The sequence below is a fragment of the Hoplias malabaricus genome, chromosome 3 (assembly GCF_029633855.1).
Source record: "Hoplias malabaricus isolate fHopMal1 chromosome 3, fHopMal1.hap1, whole genome shotgun sequence".
Classification (NCBI taxonomy): Eukaryota; Metazoa; Chordata; class Actinopteri; order Characiformes; family Erythrinidae; genus Hoplias; species Hoplias malabaricus.
This window is the reverse complement of record NC_089802.1, coordinates 17,504,799-17,529,598: the sequence shown is the minus strand read 5'-3', so window position 1 is coordinate 17,529,598 and position 24,800 is coordinate 17,504,799. Positions and strand designations below refer to the sequence as shown.

Sequence of the window (24,800 nt, the reverse complement as noted above, 5' to 3'; positions counted from 1 at the left end):
TGTATAATCATGGCTGGAGCTCTTAGCTTCTCGATGCTAGTATGGATTCCACTTTACAGAAAAGCGAATGGATCAAAACCCTGGCGCTGTGCTTCGTTTATTTCCATTACACCCGATCGTTCTGGATCACTCGGCAATACCTGAAGGTGGTGTGGGAAACGAAGGCATTACCCGATTTCACGAGGAAAGCCCTGTTAGCTGCTGATGAACGATGAAGGTAGGACCCCGCTGAGCTGCTGTGACGCTAACCAGTGCATGTTTGTGTTTTATGTAACTGGCGAGACTGAAAGGCCTGCTGAGTTGGACGGGCATCCCGGTTGTAAAGATATATTCAAACTGGAAGCTAACAAAAGACGGCAGTTGAAACTGATGGTATATGTCTAAAACATAATAAACATGTAGTTATTTTCGTTCATTTTTGGATCTCCTAAACGTTACATGCTGATTTGTGAAGCTGTTGAATTCGTGTGCATTTATTGCTGAGAAACTGGATAAATGAGGCTATTTATTAATATAATCAATCCGAATTGATTAATTGTGTTTATAGGAATTAATACAACGTGGCACTGGCACACTGCAGAGAGTTTAATAATCATGATTCTCAAAGTTGTCGTTTTGCGGGTCAGGTCTTAGAAATAAACAACATGGACATTATTATTATTATTATTATTATTATTATTATTATTATTAATACTCTCAGATACTCTCAGACTGAGGGACGAAGATCCCTAGATCTTGGTACTAGATTTTATTTGTGAATTTAGCCAGTATTTCAGAAATTATTCTTATTTCTGGAGCTAATTCACTATCGTTTTTGTGGATCTTCTGTATTATTAATTAGAAGTTGCCACTGCTTCAACGGAATATGCCGCTACCTTAAATACATTTATTATGAAATCATCAGCCGTTTACCAACTGCTTACGACTTTTTTTTAATACAGACCTACCTAATCAACCGTAGGAGAATTCTATATTTATCATAACATGTCACTATTTGAAACTTTTTATTTATTTTTGATCAGGCTATTAAATTATTCCACAGTCCGAATTTAAACTAAGGAACTTCCACATACCTCTATTTTTCTTTCAGATTCTTAGCGCCTGACACATGGAACTGATTTTTTTTCAAGATATCGATTAATCAGAATTACGTATCTTTGTTTAGTTTTAACTTTTTGTCTTTGGGTTAAAACAGAGCACGATAAAAAAAAAATGTAATGGCGCAGTGTGCATCATTTCTAGCTCTGGGGCGCCATCTTGTGACTGGGAAACCATGCCCTTAACGAAATTGTCCATAGCTCATCGCCCGTAATTTTGTAGATTTTGACTGTGAATGGATGAAGGATTTGTTTTCCCTGTTTTTATTTGATCTCTGTAGCTTTGAGGACTCATACACTAGTAAGGTCATCTTTATATATGTATTTTAGAATGTACTCTGTTATATCAGGAAAACATATCAGGAAGGTCATTTTCATTGATCCTGTGATTTGTTTTGTTTTTATGTTTTGCCTTTTCTTTCTTTCATTTGATGTTAGGCCCAGACTAGATACATATTGTTAGACCACAGGGCCTATATGAGTCTGAAATAAGCGTCTCTTGTATAAACGCAGTTCTTTCAGCATGTGATGTCATTTAAATGGATTTGATGGCGACTGTAATTTCCTTCTTGTTTTAGTCATCTGACCTTGTCCAAAGATCTCTCGCTTTGGTTACCTGGCGTTAGGAGAATGCATCATTGTCTCTGCTTAAACAATTTGCAATCTTCTCGTTCCCAAAATTTTATCTGCATAGCAGCTCATAGTTAAATCCACACTGGAATAAACGCCGTGATGAACTCCAGGCCATTGGGGTTATTTAAGTATGCTGTACGTCAGAGGTGTATATAAAGGGGAAACCACCGAACAATTGTGAGTTATGATACAGAAAGTAAACAGATGAGGCCTAATATGTCAATGACTTGTACAGATTTGTTTTGGACTGTGATTATATATAATTTCGTGTTTGTTAACGCGTGACAGACACCTGAAAGGATATGTATGTTGAAATTTAAGGCTGAATATTCAAAAGCAAAATGTCTTCATATGTGGGAGAGCAACTGCTTTAACGAGGATGATGAAGTATTCTGAACGATCCGGTAATAAGATTAAGGAATCGAATTCCAATGGCAGTGCTGCTGTTAGTGTTGAGTGTACCAGACTGCTTGAACGTCATTCCACCTAATGTTTTCAGTTCTCAGAAGCTGGCGTTAAATGTAGTGGTTTGTATTTAGACCTATTCATTGTGCACTTTCTTAAAGGCAACCGTTTGAACCGGAATTGAATGTTTTTAAAGCTATTTTGTGAGGTCCTCGATGTTTTTAAAAATATTTATATAAGAACACTAAAAACATTGAAGAAATATGTTTGGTTCTCTCAAGAATCTTCAAGTGGTTTATTAATTAGAGGAACACCTCTTGTAAATGAGATGTGAAGTGAGTATGAAGAAACCTTTCAAGTACCTACACATCAAGGAAGAAGTTTATACTTCATTAAATTGTGTTCAGGTTCTTCTCTCTTTAAAAGTCTCATTTACAAACAGCTTGGCAGTAACTGCATCTCTGTCATCGCTCAGAATTATCTGGCGGCTGTTTATAGATTAATGTATTTGCTGGCAATTTATATGAAGTGTAACACAGAACATAGTCGTTCTCTTTTGTGTAAACACTTTGGGTGTTTTCTTTTTTTGCACGTTTGTAGCTAATTTAAACCTTAGCAATGGTTTTTGCACCAGATTGGCATTTTTACGCTTGGGTTTAGTGCTCGAGCCGCGGGAGTGTGTGTGACTGACAATGTCCATCACACGCGCCTTTCATGTTCTGTACGTTATTTCATTTCCTCTTTTTGAGGTTTGGTTTGTGTAGATATTTCGGGTGATCTCATCTGAGACGTATTAAGAACTGATTCAGACAATCCAAGCCCTGTAACTGTATCCTAAATAAAGACATTGGATCTTTAGGACACTCAGAAACCTTTTGAAGATTGTTTCTTGCCTAGTTCTTCCCTGTGATTGAAAACCTGTTATAAATTATTTTAAATGCCTATTTCCTACTTGTTCGGTATAAAACCAAAATGTATTGTGCTATTGTTTTTTAAGGTCAAACAGCCGTTTTTAGCGCGAACCCTGTTTGCTGAGTATAAAATGCTGAGTTTCTCAATTTGAAAAAATTACACGTGTGCCCCCTTCTAATTAAATAGTATATTAATTACTGTTTATACGACACGATTAACATATGAGGGGGAAAATGACATAAACTGTGGCCTGTGGAAAGGTCTAACTCTTTACCCCCAAAACTATGAACACGAATAAATGAAGAAAAAAAATGATTTTAGTGTGTTCTCTCAACACTCGTTCAGATTTTACGTAGAAAATCAACGAGAGGTGTCATTTGACCGCGAGTGTTTAAACTTTTGCCCACTACTTCCTGTGTTTGCTATAACGGTGAAACGCTCTTAAAGGTTTACATGCATTTGGGGATTCCATCCCGTGCAACAGAGCCCCCCTCCACTCCCCCTCCCCCTCCTCCGCCCTCTCCTCCTCCTCCACCTCTCTGAGCGCGCTTAACCCAGAGCTGTGGTTGATTGGCCAGACTGTGGTCAGCTGGTGCCTTTCCCTGCGCGCTTACATTGGCACCTCGCCACCCCCCCTCGGGCTAAAAGCAAAGCTCGGATAAAGTAATGGCAAAGCACACTTGGACTATAAAACACAACAAATCATTAAACGCTCGGACAAGAGCCGTGGCTCCCAATGAGTTCCTACTTCGTCAACTCCACTTTTCCCGTGTCTCTAGCCGGGGGACAGGAGTCGTTCTTGGGCCAGATCCCGCTATATTCCTCAGGATATTCGGACTCTCTGAGGCAGTATCCGGCTGCGTTTGGAGCCTCTAATGTTCAGGAGAAGGTCTTCGCGCCCTCCTATTACCAGCAGGCTGCGGGCGCGCTGGGCAGGGGCGCGGCGGGCGCGTGTGATTTCGCCGCGGAGCGCGCGTGTGCTGCTGGCGCGCTTGAGGACTCGCTGCTGCTGAACCAGGAACACTGCAAAACAGACTGCAGCGAGCAGAGCGCGCATCCGTTTTCCTACAGCGAGGACAAGTCCAGCGCGCCTGTCTACCCCTGGATGCAGAGGATGAACTCCTGTAACGGTAAGCTGACTCTCTTCTCTCGTTTGCCGCACTTTTTACGCACAGTGCAGCAGCTCTCTGTGGCAAAAGACCAGCAGAGAAATGTTTCAGAACTGAGACGCTACACGTCACTTTCTGGAACCTTTTCATACAGTATAAGTTCCTCGGTAGTTCTTTAATGAGACAGTGTTTCCGCACAAAGCCCGTAGTACCACTCTGAGAGGCAGTTGTAAAAACATAAAGTATAAAAATAAATACAGGATTTTTTGATTTTGTCCAAGGAGAGGTAGACATACGTCACTATTTGCAGCCTCTGATACAGTCTACAAATTATTTCGAGGGTTCTTTAGTAAAGAGAGCCATTCCATATCTAACCGTCCTGTAGAGTAGGAAGTATGAGTAAAATACACAGTAAAATACTTAAAACATAACCGGCTGACGTCAGACGTTCTGGAACCTTTAACAATCCTTTAAAAAGGTTCCTAAATGTTTCTCTAGTTATTCACTAAAAGCTTTGTTTTATATTGAACCAGTCTGAGCCAAAACACTAAGTAAAAGACCAGTGATTCTCATTCCTGGACAAAACACAGACTGCGTTCAGACATACGTCACTTTCTGTAACGTTGATACGACGTTGTCAGCATGCGCAATTCCGACTGTCCTCAAGTTTGCTTTTCACACCAGGACGAAGAGGTTTCTGTTTCGCGGTGCACTTAAATTCGCAGATTAGGACGCAGCCTATAGCCTCTTAATGCAGGTGCCAGCATGATGCCATAGAGGGTTCCTTCACATTTCAGTGCATGGTCTTTCAGACAGAGCTTTGTAGTTTCAGTGATGTCAGTTGGGTTCATGAAAGAAAACGTAACATCAGCACCGTTCTCGCCACAGTAACCTGGAAGACAGCGGTTGGGTTCTGAATTGTCTTCCCATTTTTTTGGGGGGTGGGGGGTGTGGGGGGGGGGTGAATAATCTTCCTTTTTAAATGTAAGGACCCTCATATGATTTTACATTATTGGTCATATCTCATTGACACACATGGATCTATAGGGGGAAAAACATATAGCTCAGTGAAGCCTGTATACAGAGGATGTTGAATGATTTCCATTAACGTAATGGAGTTCTTCAGCCATCCAAGACTGAGCCAGTGAGAGGCACAAAATGTAATTTTCCAACGACAACAAATTAATATTTATAATAATAATAGTAATAATCACTATAAAAATATTTACTGGAGATGAAGTTGGCACTTGTAGTGTTTCTGATATTTGATTGGATGTAAACGGATTTCTTAATCTAACCTAAAATAAGTCTCGGTTTGGATTGTTCAGCGTTTATTTGAGCTCTTTTTAAAGAGCTGGTTGTTGAGGAGACGATATATTTTACAGTGAAATGATGTCCTCAATTTCACGTGCATGATGTACACATCCCTCTAAACCTGTCTTCCGTTGCCTCTTCTTTCTGGCAGGCATGCCTGGAAACACTGGGCGCAGGGGTCGTCAGACTTACACTCGCTTTCAGACTCTGGAGCTGGAGAAGGAGTTTCACTTCAACAGATATCTGACCAGGAGGCGCAGGATCGAGATCTCGCACGCGCTGTGTCTGACCGAGCGCCAGATCAAGATCTGGTTCCAGAACCGCAGGATGAAGTGGAAGAAGGAGAACAAAGTGATGAACTCTGCCAAGGCCGGCGAAGAGGAAGACGGCGGCAAAGCGGGATAAACGCGCTGCACCCAGCACTGTGCTGAATGATATTCAGAGTAATGATGATAATGATGATAATAATAATAATAATAATGAACGAGTCCAACATTTTTACTCCCCACAGTGTGTAGCCTGTAGTATTTCCATGTAGATGTACAAATGTACCCCCAAACAGAAAGCAGTTACCGGTTTACGGCTTTGTTGAAGCTCCAAACAGAGACCTTGACGGCTTTTGTGGTTTAAAACCAGCCATCTTCTCTTCGTCATTCTCACTAAAGGGCAGTGGTTGTGGTGGGGTCAGAGAACGGGAGACTGTTGTGTATTTTTTCCTGCCATTCAGGCCTGTTTTAATGTAGGCACAAAAGGAATGGTCGCGTTTCCAGCACTGTTGTTGTTTTTCACCTTCTTTCAAGCGAGAAGCTAAGAATGGACATGTTTGAATGTTCTGTGTTGAAAATGCTCTCATGCTTTATTTATTTTTTTGTTCGTCACTTTTCTGTATGTGTTTGCACTGAGAACAATGCATTAGTGAACTTTGTTAGCAAAAATGCCAATTTTGGGTCAATAAAATAAATGTCTAACCACGTGTATTTGCTCGCGTGTGTGCGTTCAATGCCCAGCCGTGCTGTAAAAAAAAAAAAAACAACAACGGGTGGAAACATAGGCTACTGGTGGGCACGCCAAATAATAGTGTTAGAGAGCTGATGTTGGGTCAGCAGACATTTGTGAATAACGCAGAGCACGACTGGGTTCTGTGTATGAATTTGGGAATAATTTATATGAAAGCCATGAAAGAACAAACGAATATGACGTGTACACTATGTAATTTTCCTTTACATGTCATTAAATAATAATAAAAAAAGTTGCGCTTATGCCACGTTTGACGTGTCAAAGTTGTATCTGGTTGGTGTTTAAAATCCTGAAATTGTCCGAAGGCCAGAATGAATACAAATCTACATTATCTGGCGAGCAACATTTATGCTCCATTTCTTGCCACGCTAGAAATTGCACGCACATTTTCTTAAGGTGCATAATTTTCCCTAATGCTACTGTGAATGGCGCAGGTGTTTTTTTGGGGGGCATTTTTGCACTTCTCCCAGTAGGTGACGCCCTCCGCTAACGTGGGATGGCGGGCGCGCGGCGGGGGGAGGCACCGCTGAGTCGAATCTAACGATCATCATTTCGTCATCATTTGTACGCGCGGAGCATGAATTACCTCTCGAAGTCATCAGAGAGAATTTACGACTGGTCAACAAAGGCACGTGACGCCCTAACGCGCTGCCCATATTTGGCCGCGTGCATGGCAAAAACGAAGTACAGTGCATCGCTATAATTCATTTTTCCCCCCCATCATAAATTGTGTGCTGCATGCGCGGGATTTGAACGACCGAGAGACCTGCTCATCAAGAAAGCCCCTCGCTTTTTGAAAAAAAAAAGAAAACAAATCTCCAAATGAGCTCTTATTTTCTAAACTCCTTCTCAGGGCGCTATCCCAATGGCTCCGACTATCAGTTACTAAATTATGGGACTAACGGCGCGATGAACGGCTCTTACAGGGACTCCACCAGCGTGCACCACGGCTCTTTCGGGTACACGTACAATGGAATAGACCTCAGCGTCAACCGCAACAGTAGCAGCGGCGGAGGAGGCGGCGGAGGGGGCGCTCATTTCGCCGAGACCGGTCGCGCTTTCCCGGACGCCCGCTACAGACACTCGAGCTGTTCGCTCGCGTCTCCGGAGCCGCTGCAGTGCGCCAGCAGCGAGAGTCTGAGCCTCAAAAGCGTCTCGCCTTCATCCGAGCAGAGCACAACCGCCGGGAACAACAGACTCACAGTCAACACCACCACCACCAACAACAACAGCAGCACCAGCACCAACAGCAACGCGCACTACGGGCATGAGCCCGAGGAGCCCAGCGTGGTCTCCGAGTCCGAAGAGAGCGCGCCCCCGAGCAACACTAACCCGCGAGCGCACAAGCAAGAGACCGCGACCACCTCAACTACCACAGCTCCCGGCGACGGCCAAACGCCGCAGATATTCCCATGGATGAGGAAACTCCACATTAGCCACGGTAGTATGATCGCCTCGCCAGAGCTTCAGTTTTGTTTTCACTTCTTAAATGGGTCCTTATAGTGAAGGCAGTGAGTGGATCCATGCACAACTCAGGACAGAGGCTCTTTGCCTGCTTTTATTATCGCAAACCTTACAGTAATTGCTTCTTAAAGAACCCGTTAAACCAAGGTTGTATGCGGCAAATAGTGTTCGACAAAAATGAAAACACTCCATTGCTAATTTGATGTGGAAACGCCAGCTGTCATTTGCATGGCGTGATTAATGGGCCAAAAAATAATGGTGCGAAAATGTACTCAGAGTGAAAACGTTTAAATATTAACTTCTGCTGAAAGACACCTAGGTTTTGATTTCTTCTGTCAACTTGACATTTTTGTTCAGAGAGAGGAGAAATATTTCTGCAGCGACGAAATGGCCCCCAATAAATCTACTCTCCAATCGAAAAGTCATAAAACGAGAGTCACGACCATTAAAAGCACTGATGCGAACTGATGTAAAAGATATGGATGGTATATTAGATAAACAGTCTCCTACGAACGAGTGATTTCACTTTTTTATTATTATAATTATTGAATAATTTTACCTATTAAAAATAATATTTCTATGTAGCGAGTTGGGGAATATTTGCCGTTCAAAGATAGAGACAGAATTAGGCCACGCTCCTAAAATTCTTTAGTTTCTTTTCTAAATTCTAATTCATTTAGTGAACTGTGAACAACCATTCGTGAAGTGTAAAGGGAAAAAGCATTTGTAATTTCGACATCCTTTTCATTCACACACACACACACACACACACACAAAGTGGTGATTCAGAGCCATTGCTGAAAGAATCATTTGTGGCATCTTTTTAAGAGTGCACCTCATGATAAAGGAATATATAGAGTTCGGGAGAAAATATAAAGTTATGGTGCGGATAAATGCTTAATTGGTTTATATCTCTCAGACCCATTTACGTCTTGCTTTAAATTACTGCTGTAAGTCCATGGTGTTTACTTTTATTTTCCCCCACCCATCCATATAGATATGACTGGACCCGATGGGAAGCGAGCTCGAACCGCCTACACTCGATACCAGACGCTGGAGCTGGAGAAGGAGTTTCATTTTAACCGGTATCTGACCCGGAGGAGGAGGATAGAGATAGCGCACGCACTGTGCCTCACCGAGAGGCAGATTAAAATATGGTTCCAGAACCGCAGGATGAAGTGGAAAAAGGACAATAAACTGAAAAGCATGAGTTTGGCTACAGCAGGCAGCGCTTTCCAAAACTGACCAGTATCGACTACTGTTCTAGCACTGCACCTTCTTTACCTTCCTCTGCTTGGCATTAGCTGGCGTCCCATCTCTCTGTGTAACATGGTGTAAACACGAGTCTTTTTGTCAGCCGTTATGAATATTGTTATCCACATTAAGCTATAGGCTACGGGTAGCCTGGTTCCAGCTGCCATTACAATAAGTGTAAATGCTACGTATCAAGGTTATACCTTCGTGGAAGAACGCATGTTCCATGTAAGCTCTTTGTGTGCAACTCCAAGACCTGTAACAGGAAAACTGTACAGTAACAACACGCACTACCTATATCAAAGGCGAAAAAAATAAACAAAAACAAAACACTTTGTTGTACTATTATGAAATTGTATAATAATGTCAATGTAGACCGTTTTTCAGTTTTTTTTTGCAGGACATTTATGCTTGTGCCGCGTTAATTATTATAAACTTAATTTCTTGCTTAGGATAGTCATAATGCGATAAGCTTAAAAAAAATATTTGAAATCCTCTATATTCGCACTTAGCCTACGTTTGTGTATTTTATGTTGCATCGAAACATTTCCGGCCTCGTAAAATGTTCCCTGAAGGGTGAAATATGTTTGTGACCAATATTTTATTTGTACAATGTGAATGGTGTATGTTCAGTGTTTTAAAAAAGCCGAGAAAATGTTTTAATCTTGGTAGGCTGGACATTTTACCAGCTGGATCTTTTTTTCTATTTGTGTCTGAACAATTGAACAAAGGCAAATGGTATTCTAATTTGAAAAAAAAAAACTAAATAATAAAGTTTCTTTCAGTCTTATTGTGTTTGGATAGCCTGCTTTGAGCAGTGGACCTGTGGGACCACCAGTAGCGGAGGGTCAAGTTTACAAACCGACTTACTCCTTCAGTGTAAACACATTGTTTAACTTAGCATTAATTTTTGTAGCCTATACGGCGTGGTCTTGAATGTCTGACGAACACTTGAGTAAATGCACAAACACTGAAGTCTGAATCAGTGACCTAACCTTGACATATGGAGCCACAGGGTTTGCATCATTCCCTTATATAACCAGTTCAAGTCCAGTGTAAAATCAGAAAATGACACCTTAAGACGGAAAAAACACTCTTTCTCGAAATTCGAAAATGACTGAACCTATGAACTTACCTCGCAATGGTCAAGTGGAAGTGCGGCCCTTAGGAAGTGTTTATAAAACATTGTTTGAAGAAATATCAGGCTGGACTGGCCTCAGTGTTTTCCTCGCGAAGTCCAGTCTATATCATAGCTTCTAGATCTCTGTAGCGCTAAAAAGTCACGTGAGGTCCATAAAGTTAGTTTTATGGTTTTGGGGGTTGACAATGTGCGACATAATTCACATTGTTGAATGAAAGTGACGGTTTGACTGCTTCAGCGGGATTCTAAAGCCGGTGGACGGCGTGTGGGCCACACTTCGAGTCCAGCTTCTTTGGGCAGTCATAATATCTTACACTCACATGGCGAGCCACTGTTATTGTTGTTGTTGTTTTTTTCCTTTTTCTGTTGGATTTGAACTGAGAGATTGACCGAAGACTCTAAGTAAGTTTTAGTTTTATATGTACATTTCAGTCACTGTTTCATGTCATATTTGCCAAACAAAAAGCAATTTGAGGATAGTGCTAACTAAACAAGCATATTTTCCCTGGACATTCGGATATTAGATGTGATGTTTTAAGTAGTTTTTGAGTATCGTACAGATAGAGGTAGAGAGGTATACATTTGTAAAAGTGCGATGTGTATTGCGTGGGAGTGCTTAAATATGTTGTGCCAATATTTGTAAAATCACATGCAAGTGGTATCTTGCTGTTATGGTGCTTTTGTGAGACTTTTCTTCAGCAAAATAAAATTCATGGCACAGAGAAAGCGTGTATTTTTCGAGACTATTTTGTTTGTCAATGGGTGAAATGGTCTTAAATCTTATAGAAGTATTTAGAATCCGAAAGACGTTGAACATGACATTCTTGTATGTTTTTGTAAGAGCTGATGAATTTGCATGGTAGCCAAAACATGATGTAATTGAAGCAAACTCTTGCAAGGCTCGAGGTTCCACGATTCATGACTATTAAAGTCTCATTGTACTACTATAATGTGTTTTGCATATTGATAGGGGTAATCTGTGCGCTGTTCTCATCAATTATTCATTGGGAAGGGATCACTGCGAGGTCAGGAGACTTGGTGCTGAACACATGCCTTATACCAGAGAGCCACGAGCTTCGCGCCAGACTGCCAACTCGAGCTCTGCCTTCAGACCTGTAGACACATCATTACATTATGGGAGTCTGGAGCTCATTATACACCTCTGATTTCTGCTATTGCCATTTAGTCTGTATTTAAACAGCCTGTGTTTTGGAGACGGTATAAACACTGTTGAATTTATATTGCGGATATTGGTCAAATTACGCATTGACAATTAACATTCACATATTTTGTGAAAAAATGAGTTCTTTTGCACTAAATACTCTTCATGTAACAACACGTCTAGAAATATATACGCTAATGTGAGGTTTCAGACCTAGCGGGTGATAGAGTCTGCTGTAACACCGCTTCGTGGCCAGCAGAGCCCGCCTTACTCCGAGCACCTACTGCCATTGAGTCTTTCTCCTCCACCAAAACATGGAGGTCTATGCTGCAGCTGTAACTCAGAGTAAGACCCCCATTCACGAGGTCACAGGATTGGGCTCAAGTTTACAATAAGACTAGACTTCTAACGTGTTTGTGATTGGTTTAATGGTGTTTATGTAATAAACGCCTTATAAAACATGAATAAACAGCTTTAACCGAGTAATAAACGCAATCGCTAAACTGTGAGCCGATGTACCTCTATACTACACCTCAGATCTAGCTGGTTATTGATCTTAGCTTGCTCTCTCTATCAGTTAGAATTGATCATAACATCACCCGATTCCTCGTTATATGTGTGTTATAATGGCTAATTAATTATGCTTTTTAACGAATAAATGTACTCATTATAAATATTAATTAACCCTCCAGGAAATGGATTAAGGTAGTCTTATAGTAGAGTGGTATTGAGAACTGAAGTTAAAACACTTTGTGTCTGAATACAGAATCTGGACCATGGGAGGTCATTGACTAACGAAGCAAACCAAGAAAAACAATCACCCTACAAATAATACAAAAAATACAAAAAGGGCTTGTATCTATAGCTGTGCTTATGTCTTGGAATATGCCTAATGATGCGGCCTGAGCCACGCTGCTCTGCGCATGTTAAATGAGCCCCGAGTTCATCCCGAGGTCACCCAACGACGGTATGATTCTCATTTTATGGCAGGTCACAACACAGATGCCCACAATGGAGCAGAGCAGCTTTCAGAGGAGCACACTCTTGCAAAATACATGGGGGAAATATTACAAACACCTATGGACCTTGTGCACAGACATTTTTTTTTCTTTCGTCCAAGTGTTATTACGTAATTACGCAATTGGCTTAAAAATATTCAAGGGCATTGTTCCTCAGTGTTTTTAAAATACAGTGCTATAAGGTCTGTCTTGTTTACACAAATTAGCACAATCCTATTAAATAAATAATACACTTGTTCCATATTGTTATGTGTTTCTTTTATCTTGAACCACACTTATACACTTTTACAATCTTTTTGTAAATATTTACTTAACAGTAAATTATGACTACATTTGAAAATACAGTTAATTAAACAAAAGGCAATATTTCTCAACGACAACAAACTTTTCTAATTTGTATTTTGCGGTTTGCTGTATATTTAGCTGTTAGTTATAATAATAGATAGAACCATAATGTGTGTGTGTGTGTGGGTGTGTGAAGCTTTAAGGCCGTGTGTGGACCAAACACAAGGGTGCGGCAGCAGGATGCAGTTGATCAATGATGTCTCGCTTAGGCCTATCTTTAATTTTTCATTCTCAATCGATTCGTAGTGCGTCCGAAATGTTCAGAGCTTTCTGAAACGCAGCTCGTTGTTGTCTCGTGATGCTGCGATGAAGACGAAAGGCAGCCTCAGGGAAGAAATGCAGGCTATGAGTGGGATTTACAGTGCGGACAGTGAGGAGCACGGAGATAAAGACGGATTGGGAGTAAAACGCATGGAAAGGGGAAAAACGTAAGTTTGTTTTCACTGGGTTTTGGTGGCACTCTGCCTATCTTTAGCGGAAGAATGTTTTTATCTCCGTATGTATAAAAGAAGCCTGTTATTTTATGCCACATCCGGATGGACATTTACCAGAACAGACTTGTAGGCCTATACCAGTCAAACGCCTGGAGACATCTGTCATCTATATATACCCTGTAGATCCGAATTTGTGTGCAAGCAATTTTATTTCGCAAATTCGTGTCTTGGGGAGTATGTAGTTGATGTAAACGCAGCGTCGATTTGGAAGAATGAAGGGATGGATCATTTCTGACCTCCTCTGGTGATCTAGTGACTTTTTTTGGCCCTTTTTAGCCAAGGCCTAGACACTCTGGCTGTGTGGACTGTGTGTGCAGTTTTAGTCTTATAGGCATGAAACACAGGACAAGGGAATTACACTAACAGTCCAAATGGAGTTAAAAATTTCTTATCGTTGTTTTTCCCAATAATATACGACCAGAATCACCCCTAAATGTTCCCCAGTTTAACATGAAATGATTTATGTGGTATTAAGCAATTCAGCCCAATGTATGTGTCACACAAATACAAAATCCATGAAAAAAATGTTAAAAATGTAAATGAATTCAATAAACTTCAGCAACAGTTTTTATCGCATTCTGCCCTGTTGCTGTTATGAACCCGTTTCTAACCAGATTAACGGAATATCTTACAACATATGAATAATATCTTTTCCTCACAAATATGCCTCACATAACTGACACTTGTGTCTCTGGTGAAAAGTCAGACTTCACTTATTCACTAAAGCATCAACAAATGTTCTCTAAGTGTAGATGCAAATGCAGGTCAGTTAAACGTGAAGAATTTTTTAAAATTGTACACTTTTTCAAAACAGTACACCTGAAATACACAAAACATGGCTAAAATACACACTGTTACTGTTAATTAAATCAACAACAACAAAAAAAAACACAGTAAACTGACTCAGGAGATGGCACAGCACAAGCCTTGATACACGTGTATTTGTTGTCTAATGGACACTGCTGCGCTTTGCCTGAGCACTATGATAGATTTTTTGGCATAGCTCTGTTTTATTTAGATGAAGCAGAACTGCTCCGTAAACCTCCACCTTTCTGCTTCTTGTTAATACCTCAGTACTCTTTAACCTGTCTTCACACGGAGTCAGCTGTTCAGTCTTGATCTAACCTACCTTCAGCCCCTCTGTTCAAATTACGTCATAGTGCCATAAAACGCTGCAGCATTAAAATACACCGATGGCAAGGACAACAGATTTCCCCAAAGAAACCTCATTTACGTTTCTTGTTTCTTTTTTTACGCAGCAGCACACCAAAGACTAAGCGATGTGATCGACACCGAGGAGAGTGTCTGTCCTTCCTCTGAAACCAATGGAATAAAGAACTATGGAGCATATCAGGTACTTCACTTTGGATGGTTTCCAAATAATTACTGTCAAACCTGTCATGCAAAGCATATCACAAGTTATTTAAGTTTGTTTTTTGTGTTAATTTGTTTATTTGACTTGTTTTATTGGTTTATTTATTTGAGGGTTTTCTGTTTGGCGCGAAAGACCGAGCTATAACCAGTCCTTATATCTTGAGCGTGAAGGGGCGTGGACTAAATCTTGTATGCTAAATAGACAAGTGTAATCGCGTTGATTTCCAAGTTCATATTCGCTGCTTGATTTATGGACTGGGGGTTGTGTTTATTTATTTATTTATTTATTTATTTTTAGCAATGTCCACGCTTCACTATATCTACTTATTTCCGAAAGATTAAGACATCGGTTTGTTTTTATGCAATGGACCCATACAACAACATTATATTAAATATATCTTCGAAATGGAGCATTGTTGTGTGTATGATTGAAATACGCGTTGCTATTTTGGTGTTGGTCCACGTGTAAAAATGTAAACAAAATCCTAAATTTTCTATTTAATTCCTTTGAAAAAGATAAAGATGAAGTCACTTGATAATGCCCTTATGAGAGTGAAGCATCTTTGTATTAAGGAGAATTTCAGATTAACGGTCTCCAAGTGCGACTGAAAGGACAGCTAATGGACAGTTAGAGATGGCCAGTAAAAGGGCATCACCTGCTTTTGCTGACACGTGACCAATGAGGGCTTTCTGGCAGGAAACTTTGAAGAAAAAAAAAAAAAACTCTTCCTCTTCTCGCAAAAATAGCCATCAGAAACAAGGAATCTGCCGTGGAACTCGGAGGACTGTTAATGAAGAACTGCAGACCTTACTGTAACTTAGACTGCAGAGTGGACTAGTGATTTCATGCTTTATGAGAAGGGCTGGACCATACGGGGAAAATGTCTAACTGTGATCGTTCTGACTAATGTTGTAAGTGCATTTTTTTCTATGAAAATATTTATGGCAAATAAGGTCCGCTTATGTTTTGACACCTGCGCTGGATGAACTGACAGAGTACCAGTCAGTTTTGTGATATGATCATCCTCACTCATATAAAGACATTCACAAACATTGCAGAAACGGTTACAATTCCCCACCTTTAATTTCTTACGCCATCAATATTTTTTTTTTTCACTTCGAGCATCAACAAAACACGCAGCGTGACCAGGGGTGTTGACGACTCTTCATACGACTGTATGTGCCTCCTGGGTTTTATTTTAACCTGAGGTAAATTAATAAACAGATGTCAACGGGGAAAACGTATTGCTTTGGAATGAAAGGGTGGGAAATGTGGACACATGTCTGCACACGAGAGCAGAACAGATCGGAACTCTTATCGTGTTACAGGGTTATGACCAGCTGCCTAAATGTATCTGATCATAGACACCTCTGTAATCTGTCAAGCCTGATCACAGATCTGTCACCTGTGGATCACTTGCACAAGGCTGGTTGCTTTCGTTAGATATTAACCCCTCCCTGGAAAGGGTGCACGAGCAAGAGATCGGATCAGCTCGAGAGATCAAAGGGCCGCAGACCAATAGGGAATTGATCCGATGATCAGCACAAGACGGCGGCAGTCTCTCATCTTCGTCCACAGTAATTACAATAGACTCCCAACAACGGAGAACTCCTCACAGGCGACTGTTCGAGACTTTAAAACTGTATCGACCGAATCTGCATTGTGTTCTTAAACACCATCTGCATAAATGAAAAGGAAACTGTAAAAAAGCTGTGTATATAGGAAATGATCTGTTAAGCACAGAAAAGTAAAAGAAGTACATTGCAATTAAATGGTGATATTCTAATTCTTAATTCTGTTTTCAATTCCTAATATTTGATAAAATATAATAAACATAATAGATAAAAGCTGCTGTCCCCATTCCTCGTCGACAATAAAGATGATATATATATTCGTTGTTTTTTTCAGTTTGTGGTTGATTGCATTGCCGTCAATGCGGCTTCCCTTGAGTGGAAAAGGGGTGTTTTTTCAGACAGTTCAGTCTTAGACACTGGTTGCAGTTTTACAATTTTTGATTCTCACGTTTAAAAAAAAAATCAAACACAAATATGTTTAGGCCTGGGTTCTGGGGTGGTCAGTTGTGAGAACAAGAGCAGCGTCTTCCTGTTCTTCTAATTTGCAAATGTTAATATTCGTTGTCTATATCTAAAACGAACGAATAATAATTAAATAGGATTGGGAGAAAATGTAGTTAATGTTGTCAGTCCACTCAGTATTATACAGTTTGGAATGGCTGCCGTCCTCTTGTCCGAGTGTTGTCGCGGGCTGGTTAAAGTAGACGCCTGGGCTTTCGTTATTTTGTCCGGGACGTCAATACCGCTTTAGAAGAACATCCTGATCTTGCTTAATTTTTGTTTGATTCGCAGTTCAATTTCTATTGATTGCTTACTCTGAGACACAGCGCCCCGTCGCCGTTTGCCTTGATCAGCTTTTACTCTGCGCTCTTCTGCTTCCTCTCACTGCCTCGGAGTCCAGCCTAGACTTCACAGAAGAGTTATACAAGGTTTATTATAACCGTTTACACCTTGCCTTTTGATTCGTATTTATATATATATATATATATATCACACTCATCACGGTTGGAGGCAATACTGGTTTTGCAGGCAATATTTGCAATATTGTTTGTTATTTTGGTTGAGGGTGTGTTCACTACAAAATTTACAGATGTTTGTGATAAAAAAAAAATAGGACAGTGTTTAATATTCGTAGACTGTTTCATGTTTAATTTTTATTGATTAACGTATTTTTCGCTTTCAGGCTTTCACCCTGGGTGGGAATCTCCTGCAGAAAGGCTCCAGTGGAGGATTTTGCTGGTGAGTATTGTACTGGATTTTTTTTGGTTGAATGCATTTAACTGGGAAATAAAATAGGGTTAATTTGCTAAAGTAACTCTTTCCCTTTATTTCTCTATTCCTCTTTCTTTCCATCTTTTAATAGCACGCGTGTCAGATTAAACGTTACGCTTTTGTGTGGAAAAGAGTAGAGAAGTACAAACCAGGGCACTGTGCATGTGGTAGATTTCCTGTGGGCTTTTTACGGCACGTTCATCCTATATCACTGGTGTATGTTTAGGCCATTATGAGGCTTCAGAGCCACTCTTCATTGGGGTTTATATCTTGTCTCTTTTTTTTTTTTTCTTTTTACTAACATCAGCACACAGTCTTCTATAATTTGACATGGACACATTAATGTTCACCTGTTTTTTTAATTGCATCTTGGTCTTTTTTTATGTTATTACTTAAAAGGCGCGAGTTTATATTGCATTATTATAACAAAGTTTAGTTTTTGTAAACAAAATCAACATTGCATGCGAATAGAAATATGAATTGAGTTGTTTTCATCCTATGTTATCACTTCAGACCAACCATAAAAACTACTGTTGATTTTTTTAATTTCATTCTTCTTTAATGCAGTTGTGAGACCTGAACGAATACGTTTGAATAATTATGTATATTTAAAAGTACCCAGAACGTTTCTGATCAAATACAGTCAGAAAGCCTGCTCAGTGATTTCAGGATCTCCTGTGTGTTTGTGTGTGTGTCAGAGAGCGAGCCGGAGCAGCGAGTTTGTGAATGGCGGATGTGTTCGAGTGATTTATCACTATATTACTCCAGCCAGAGTTCACCACGAGTTCACCAGCCTTTGTTCTTTCTTCAAACTCGTCGCTTCTTTCCCTTTCTCGCGTTCCTTTTCCTCTGCTTTCTTTCCCACTTGTCTTTTTCTTTTTACCGTTTCCCTGCTCTGCGACTGTCCACAATAATAACCACAACTGAGAAGTAGACCTTGGTCATATATAGAAGCGTTGTTCTGGAATTTAAGCAGTGATAAATGCAGACTTTTTGCTGGTAAATAATTATTAATAAATGCTTTTGTTGTGGGGAGGATGCTTGGCAGATTATTATAGTTGGTTTTCTATTTATATTATATATTGTATATGTATATAGTAAATAAAACAAGTCCTGTGCGTGATTTTCCTTGTATTTTGTTAATATATGGTTAATATTACAGTAAAAACGTATATTTACATTAATTAAATGTCAGTTTCTTTAATGTATCTAATACTTAATTCAGTAATTGCACAAGTGACTAGTTCAGGAATATCATCGTTATTACCCCAGAACAGAGCAGTAGTTCTTCTGAAGTATGTGTCTTTGTTGTTGTGAAAAAATAATTTCGTTTATTCCGCTTAGTTTAAAACCTGTGATATTGTCGGTTACGAACACAACCTTTTCCATCTTTTTCCCGGCTACGGATTCAGATCGGGTAATGACATCGTTCCTCACAATAATGCATGCAAATGTTGTAGCACAGTTTGACAACACAGAGACACCCTGCCCTGCACACTGCTGTCCCTTCTCCACACCACACCTTATTTAAATAATTAGTTACTCAACGGGTTGCAGTGTTAAAGCAGGGAACCAGCAAAAATGTTCCGGAAAGGGTGCCTCCAGGACCAGGGCTGAGAAACACTGCTGTAGCACGTGGTTGGTGTAGTGGGTCTCCAGAGTACTATGTTCAAGTCTCAGTTCGGATAAGCACAGGTCAGCACACGGATGCTCAGGCTTTGATTCCCTGCTCAGGTAAACTTCAGAGGATGTTATTATGAGTTATTATGAGAGATGCAGTAACGCGGTCTGCTCATCACATAGTACCTGCTCATTAAAATTTAAAAGGTCAGAAACAAAGAATGAATGAGTACCTATGTTATACAGCAGTTATACAGTTATACAGCAACAATTCCATATAATTTTAGCCCTACTCTAATGTTTTTTTATAACCATAATCTTACAAAACATGTCCCAAGTGCAATTACTGAATAAATGTTTAGCAACAACTTGGAAACTGACATTTAATTTACGGGTGAATACAATTTGTTACAGTATTGCCTTTTCATTCATTCATTCATTCATTCATTCATTTGGTAAAAAGCCGAAATCTAAACATGCCTTGGCTTGAAGTAATCAAGCCCTGATGAGTGTTAAATAAGATCTCCTTCATTCTCGATCAAACACGGCCTTGTGTTGTTATAGACCCGAGCGCGTGATTATCATATGTGTTATATATGTGTTATTAGCGCCAATCAGTGAAACACCTTGGTTTAAAGATATCTCGGCCAGTATAAAAGCAAAGCGCTGAATTTACTCGATCCACATTTAGTTTCCACACGAATAAAATACATTTACACAACAGAACAGCACGGTTGTCATAATGTAAATGAGCTGAAAGCTGCAGCCTGGTTTATTCACGTAGATTTTTTTTCTTTTTTTTAACGAGTTGTTTATTATTATTATTATTATTATTATTATTATTATTATAAAAATTAGACGAGTCAACTTTTGACACTGTGGCTCAAATAACACGTTGGTTGTTTTTTTTAAAAGTAAAAATAAGTCTTCTACAAAAAAAGTGCTATTATTCTCTCAATGTGAGATTGAACAGAATTTAAAATAATTAGTGATAACTTATTTTATATTTTGTTATTTTTCTTTATAAATATAAAAAAAATTGCATTGAAATTGTCAGAAAAGCTACCGCACTGAAATATATTCACTGTAAATGATTGCGTTACCAAGGAAACAATTGGCCAGGGGTGCCCAAACTTTTACCCAGGACTGTATGTAGCTGCTCAGCGCTGAAGGCACACTCCAGACCATGTGCTGTGTTCAGCTGCGCGGAAGGATTTATGTCTCCTCCTTCATACTGTGTGCTGCTCTGACCTCCAGGTCGCCTGCCAAGAGGCCCGTGGAAGGAAAGCATCACGTGACTTGAAATGTCAGTGTTTTGGCAGAAGCCGGAGGAGCCCTGATGCAGCTACCGAAAAGCTTCCAGACAATGCAGAATAAACCGCACAACATCAGCTGCAGTGTCTCTCTTCCGACTGACAGCAGGGGTGGACACACCACACTAGTCCCCCAATGCATGAGACCCCTGGAGAACCACCATCAGAGCAATGTGTGCTCATTACTGTACCTCCAGAATCACCTAAAGAACAATGAGGACAGCACCCTGCTCAGCTTTCCCCCTGAATCTCAGCTCAACTTTAAAGCAACTCCAGCTCAAAACATTTCCTCTCACTCCAGCAGCGTCAGCTCGGCTCCCAAACTCAGCTTTACTGCTGACAACAAGCAGCTCTTCCCCTGGATGACAGAGTGCAAGAAAAGTCCCAAAGAGAAAAGTCACAGCTTCTGTGATGAGTCTATAAATGGTGGGTAAATGCTCTTTACCGTTAGTCACTTTGTATTATGGACGTGTAAGCCCATTGCTGATATATTTTAAATGCATTAACATGTAGAGGGACCCACTGACCCACAGAGGTGTAGTTATAATAATGTTAATATAAATGACACATTGCACACTAAAATTTGTCCAGGGTTGTTAATAAAAACATGGTTCCATACAGAAATATGTACACAGTTTTTCTGCATGAGATTTTTCCACATAACCATGCTATCATCCACTGATACCCTGAAATGGCTTTATGAATATTCATGGCTCTGTATTGTAGCAAACTAAGAATCATTTAGAAACCTATACTTAGATAAACTTTTGTTTGGTTGGTTAAAGGGCCTTAAAATAAATGGAATGTTCAAGTGAACAGGAAAGAATGGTTTGACCATTGAAACGTCCCCTAGCCTGGATCAAATGCTTCTTGATAGCACCCAGAGGGGTTATAGTATTGTTACAAGCTGCACTATCATTTGATCATATTATTCACACCATCCAGCCACAAGATTGAAATCACTGAGAGGTGAAGCAAATAGCATTGGTTACTTCATTACTGTGTCAAGTGTCAAGGTTTCGAAGGGTGAACATTTGATTCTTGAAGTCGATAAGCAGCAGGGAAAAGAGAGAAGAGCTGCTTTGACATTGTGATGGTCATATTTTGGTTAAACAATCTTCAAAATTACAAGATTTGATACTTATTCTTATTCCTTATTCTTGTTATTACTTATTCAAATATTCAAAATATTCTAGGTGAGGCTGTCAGTCACCCAAATACAATGGCAGGACACCAAATCTCTAATTAAGTGGAAAATTTAATTGAGGGATTTCTAGGGTGCCTTATATTGCTGGATCTGATCTTACAAAGATCTCTCTCTCTCTCTCTCTCCCTCTCCCTCTGTGTGTTTATATACGTTTATATACATTATGTATATTATTTCTAATCATACAAAAACTAGTACTTCAAAGTGAATAATTAAGATTGCAACGATTTACCTTTTGGTTACTGAGTTTAAGGAGGTTAAGGTTAGGTGTAGCCTTAATTAGCTACATTAATCATGAAATCATAAGTCCTCACAGGTATAGCAAAACCAACGTGCGCGCGCGTGTGTTTCTTTGTGCGTTTATCCGGATCGAGCTCTTTCACCAAAGTTCTTCCCTTAGAAGGATTTTGGAGAAGAGAGAGACCTTGTTGAACCTGGACGCTGCTGGAATCGTGTGCCCTGAACAATCTTTATTAACCTCGGGCCTTTACTGCAGCGTGAACTCATTCTGCATTGGGGTGAGCCCAGTTTCGAAGAGACTGATTGGCTAAATCTATGTCTACGTGTGTACGTTCTCTCGGGAGTGGTTTTTGATTGGCTCTGGTCCTCGTAGCCAATGGAATATCTGCCCAGAAAGCTGCCACATTCGTATTAGTATGTGTATATCAGTACTATATCAGTAGTTAGTAATAATAGTAATAATAATAATAATCACACACACACATTATATATATATATATAATATTCAAAGTAAAAAATTTTCACCCAGGGAGCGTGGCACCGTAGCGCCCTCTATTGTCCAGCCGCTCCGGCACTTACTAAAGATGGTTCATAAGAAGATAACTGATGAGCTGGTGACATGAGTGAATCTTATTGATATGTGAGGGTTGTGAAGACAGACAGGAAAGTTAAAGGAACACTACTTAATATTTTACGCTAAAAATTACAGCTTCAAAATCATTGTGATATTTCAACTGTAATAGTGAGAAATGAGCCTCCATTATTGCTACTCTGGGCTCAGCACTGCAGAAACTGCACTGTGTATATTTGGAGGAGGGTTGGAAACTGACAGTTCACTTGCTGTCTAATGTATCCCACCCTTGACATGTGCTACACGTTAATCAATGTTGATGTCATATCCAGTTGTTTAAGTCTTATGGTTGATTTGTGTAGGCCCATTTTATTCTAGAGTGTAGTTAATGTTCTTGTGTGTGTGTGTGTGTGTGTGTGTGTGTGTGTGTTGTGCAGCAGGTGGCTCTAAAAGGACTCGCACAGCATACAGTAGTGCTCAGCTGGTGGAACTGGAGAAGGAGTTTCTTTTCAATCGTTACTTGTGCAGGACACGTCGCCTTGAGCTAGCCAAACTGCTGAAGCTCAGCGAGAGACAGATCAAGATCTGGTTCCAGAACCGCCGGATGAAGCATAAGAAAGACCACAAACTCAAAAGAAAGCCCCCTAATCCAAATTCAAGCCAAACGTCTCCGCTGCGTACCAACTTTACTGATGAAGTCAAAACAGGCGAGATCTCTGGAGCTGTTAGCTCTTCTCGGGACCATGCAAACTGTATGAACCCGGCTTTCCGGAGTCACCTGGACTCTTGGTGTCCCGCTCAGAAACATGGACCTCCAAATGACCCATATTCTCCATTCCTTAATAATGGGGATAGTGTGATGTTCAATGGCCACAGCTGCTCCAGTTATGTCGAGGGTAACTGTGGTTCCTTCACCCCCTCCTCAGAGCCTTCAGTGAACAGGTTTAGTCCTTTCCCTCATATTGTGTACTATAATATATTTGATCAGCACAGGCCATGGTCCTCGGCCAACACTAGTGAACAGTAAACACAGCCCCAGCTCTGCACTTCATTTACTTACAAAAAGACCCTGTGGAGAAATGGCCATGTGTTCTTTGGAGTGATGGAGGCCCACATGTAAGATGAAAAGTAGTGCTGTTTGTTCCCCAGAATTAGTCATCCAACATCAGCATCTGATGACCCTAGCTGAATGCCATCAAACCCACCCAGAAATGCTCTAATATTTAATCCAAATATATTCCAGACCAGGCTGTTTGATTACTCTACATTTGTCTATGTCTTGCTGTTGTCAGCAACACTCAGACCTACAGAGCAAAATACCTCAAGGGTGCTTGTTCACCTGGAAATAACATACATTTGAATCAAACTGATGTAATGTCTCCCTGTTTCCAGTGGAGCTCTAAATGAACTGTGTTGCTGTTTTCTTAGAATGACCTGCATGAAAGATCTAGAGCCTCTGTGTAAAAGGAACAGACCACATTTGTGTCTCTGTAGTGAGCTGAGCATGTTTAACCCTTTAGGCACCATACCCAGGTTTGGGAAAACCCTTTCAACTTTCATCATGTAGTTACTTCGTTATAAATCATGTAATATATACAGTCGATATATTAATGGTCGATCGATTAATTGATCCCAGAGAAAAAGTCAAGTTACAGCAGTGCATTAAAGAATATAAAGAGCAAGAAGCTAACATAATTACAGATGTATAGTATATTATATTTACAAGGCCACATGGAACTATGCAATAAAGCAAATGCTGTAAGAGTAAAATATGTAAAGATATATTGATGGTAATATTGCAAAAACTACAATAAAATAAACTTGTGCAGTAGGTTGTATCATTTTTATGCAGGTTGCAGTACCAAAAAAATGTGTTGTAAACAGTAAAAGAAGCATATTACAATGTATGTGCAATACTATCTGTTCATGTACAGTTTTGTAATTCTTTATCTGAGACCCAGCTCACCGCAGCAACACTGACCCAAATTTTGATTCACTATGGTAGCAATAGCACCGCCCACAACACAAACTAACTCCTCCTCTTACCTACACACCAACAGAGACATGAAAATCTACTTCACTCTCTGTTATTCTTAAATTTTCTTTTAATGAAGCGCATGATCTGTGTTAATTTGGAGAAAATAATGCTCTTAGTTTTTCTCATTTTTCTTCTGTTATTGAAAGATTACATCATATAGTTACTTTGTTTAAATAAAAATACAAATTAGAGTCCACAGCAAAAATTTAAAAAGTGCCCTCATT

At 40.0% G+C, this 24,800-nt stretch overlaps 3 protein-coding genes across 3 annotated transcripts; all 3 read left to right on the top strand.

Annotated features, from left to right (window-relative positions):
* LOC136692066 (homeobox protein Hox-B3a-like) lies at nucleotides 1-24,192 on the top strand. The gene is made up of 5 exons (XM_066665136.1): nucleotides 1-217; nucleotides 14,626-14,720; nucleotides 17,499-17,554; nucleotides 20,465-20,946; nucleotides 22,979-24,192. Exons 4-5 carry the CDS (start codon nucleotides 20,547-20,549, stop codon nucleotides 23,563-23,565), a joined length of 987 nt encoding a protein of 328 aa, XP_066521233.1. The 5' UTR covers nucleotides 1-217; nucleotides 14,626-14,720; nucleotides 17,499-17,554; nucleotides 20,465-20,546; the 3' UTR covers nucleotides 23,566-24,192.
* Nucleotides 3,784-5,875, top strand: hoxb6b (homeobox B6b). The gene is made up of 2 exons (XM_066665862.1): nucleotides 3,784-4,177; nucleotides 5,622-5,875. The coding sequence occupies exons 1-2, from the start codon at nucleotides 3,784-3,786 to the stop codon at nucleotides 5,873-5,875; spliced, it is 648 nt and encodes a 215-aa protein (XP_066521959.1).
* On the top strand, nucleotides 7,310-9,196 carry hoxb5b (homeobox B5b). The gene is made up of 3 exons (XM_066665988.1): nucleotides 7,310-7,656; nucleotides 7,720-7,928; nucleotides 8,949-9,196. Exons 1-3 carry the CDS (start codon nucleotides 7,310-7,312, stop codon nucleotides 9,194-9,196), a joined length of 804 nt encoding a protein of 267 aa, XP_066522085.1.
* Nucleotides 24,193-24,800: the final 608 nt, after the last annotated feature.

What these genes read in the sequence shown, in the direction of transcription:
- hoxb6b (XM_066665862.1), top strand. Translation starts at nt 3,784, where the DNA reads ATGAGTTCCTACTTCGTCAACTCCACTTTTCCCGTGTCTCTAGCCGGG. An exon ending in GAGGATGAACTCCTGTAACG is followed by an intron (nt 4,178 to 5,621) that starts GTAAGCTGACTC and finishes TCTTTCTGGCAG; the next exon opens with GCATGCCTGGAAACACTGGG.
- hoxb5b (XM_066665988.1), top strand. Translation starts at nt 7,310, where the DNA reads ATGAGCTCTTATTTTCTAAACTCCTTCTCAGGGCGCTATCCCAATGGC. An exon ending in AGCGTCTCGCCTTCATCCGA is followed by an intron (nt 7,657 to 7,719) that starts GCAGAGCACAAC and finishes CAACAACAACAG; the next exon opens with CAGCACCAGCACCAACAGCA. An exon ending in GAAACTCCACATTAGCCACG is followed by an intron (nt 7,929 to 8,948) that starts GTAGTATGATCG and finishes CCATCCATATAG; the next exon opens with ATATGACTGGACCCGATGGG.
- LOC136692066 (XM_066665136.1), top strand. Translation starts at nt 20,547, where the DNA reads ATGCAGCTACCGAAAAGCTTCCAGACAATGCAGAATAAACCGCACAAC. An exon ending in CTGTGATGAGTCTATAAATG is followed by an intron (nt 20,947 to 22,978) that starts GTGGGTAAATGC and finishes GTTGTGCAGCAG; the next exon opens with GTGGCTCTAAAAGGACTCGC.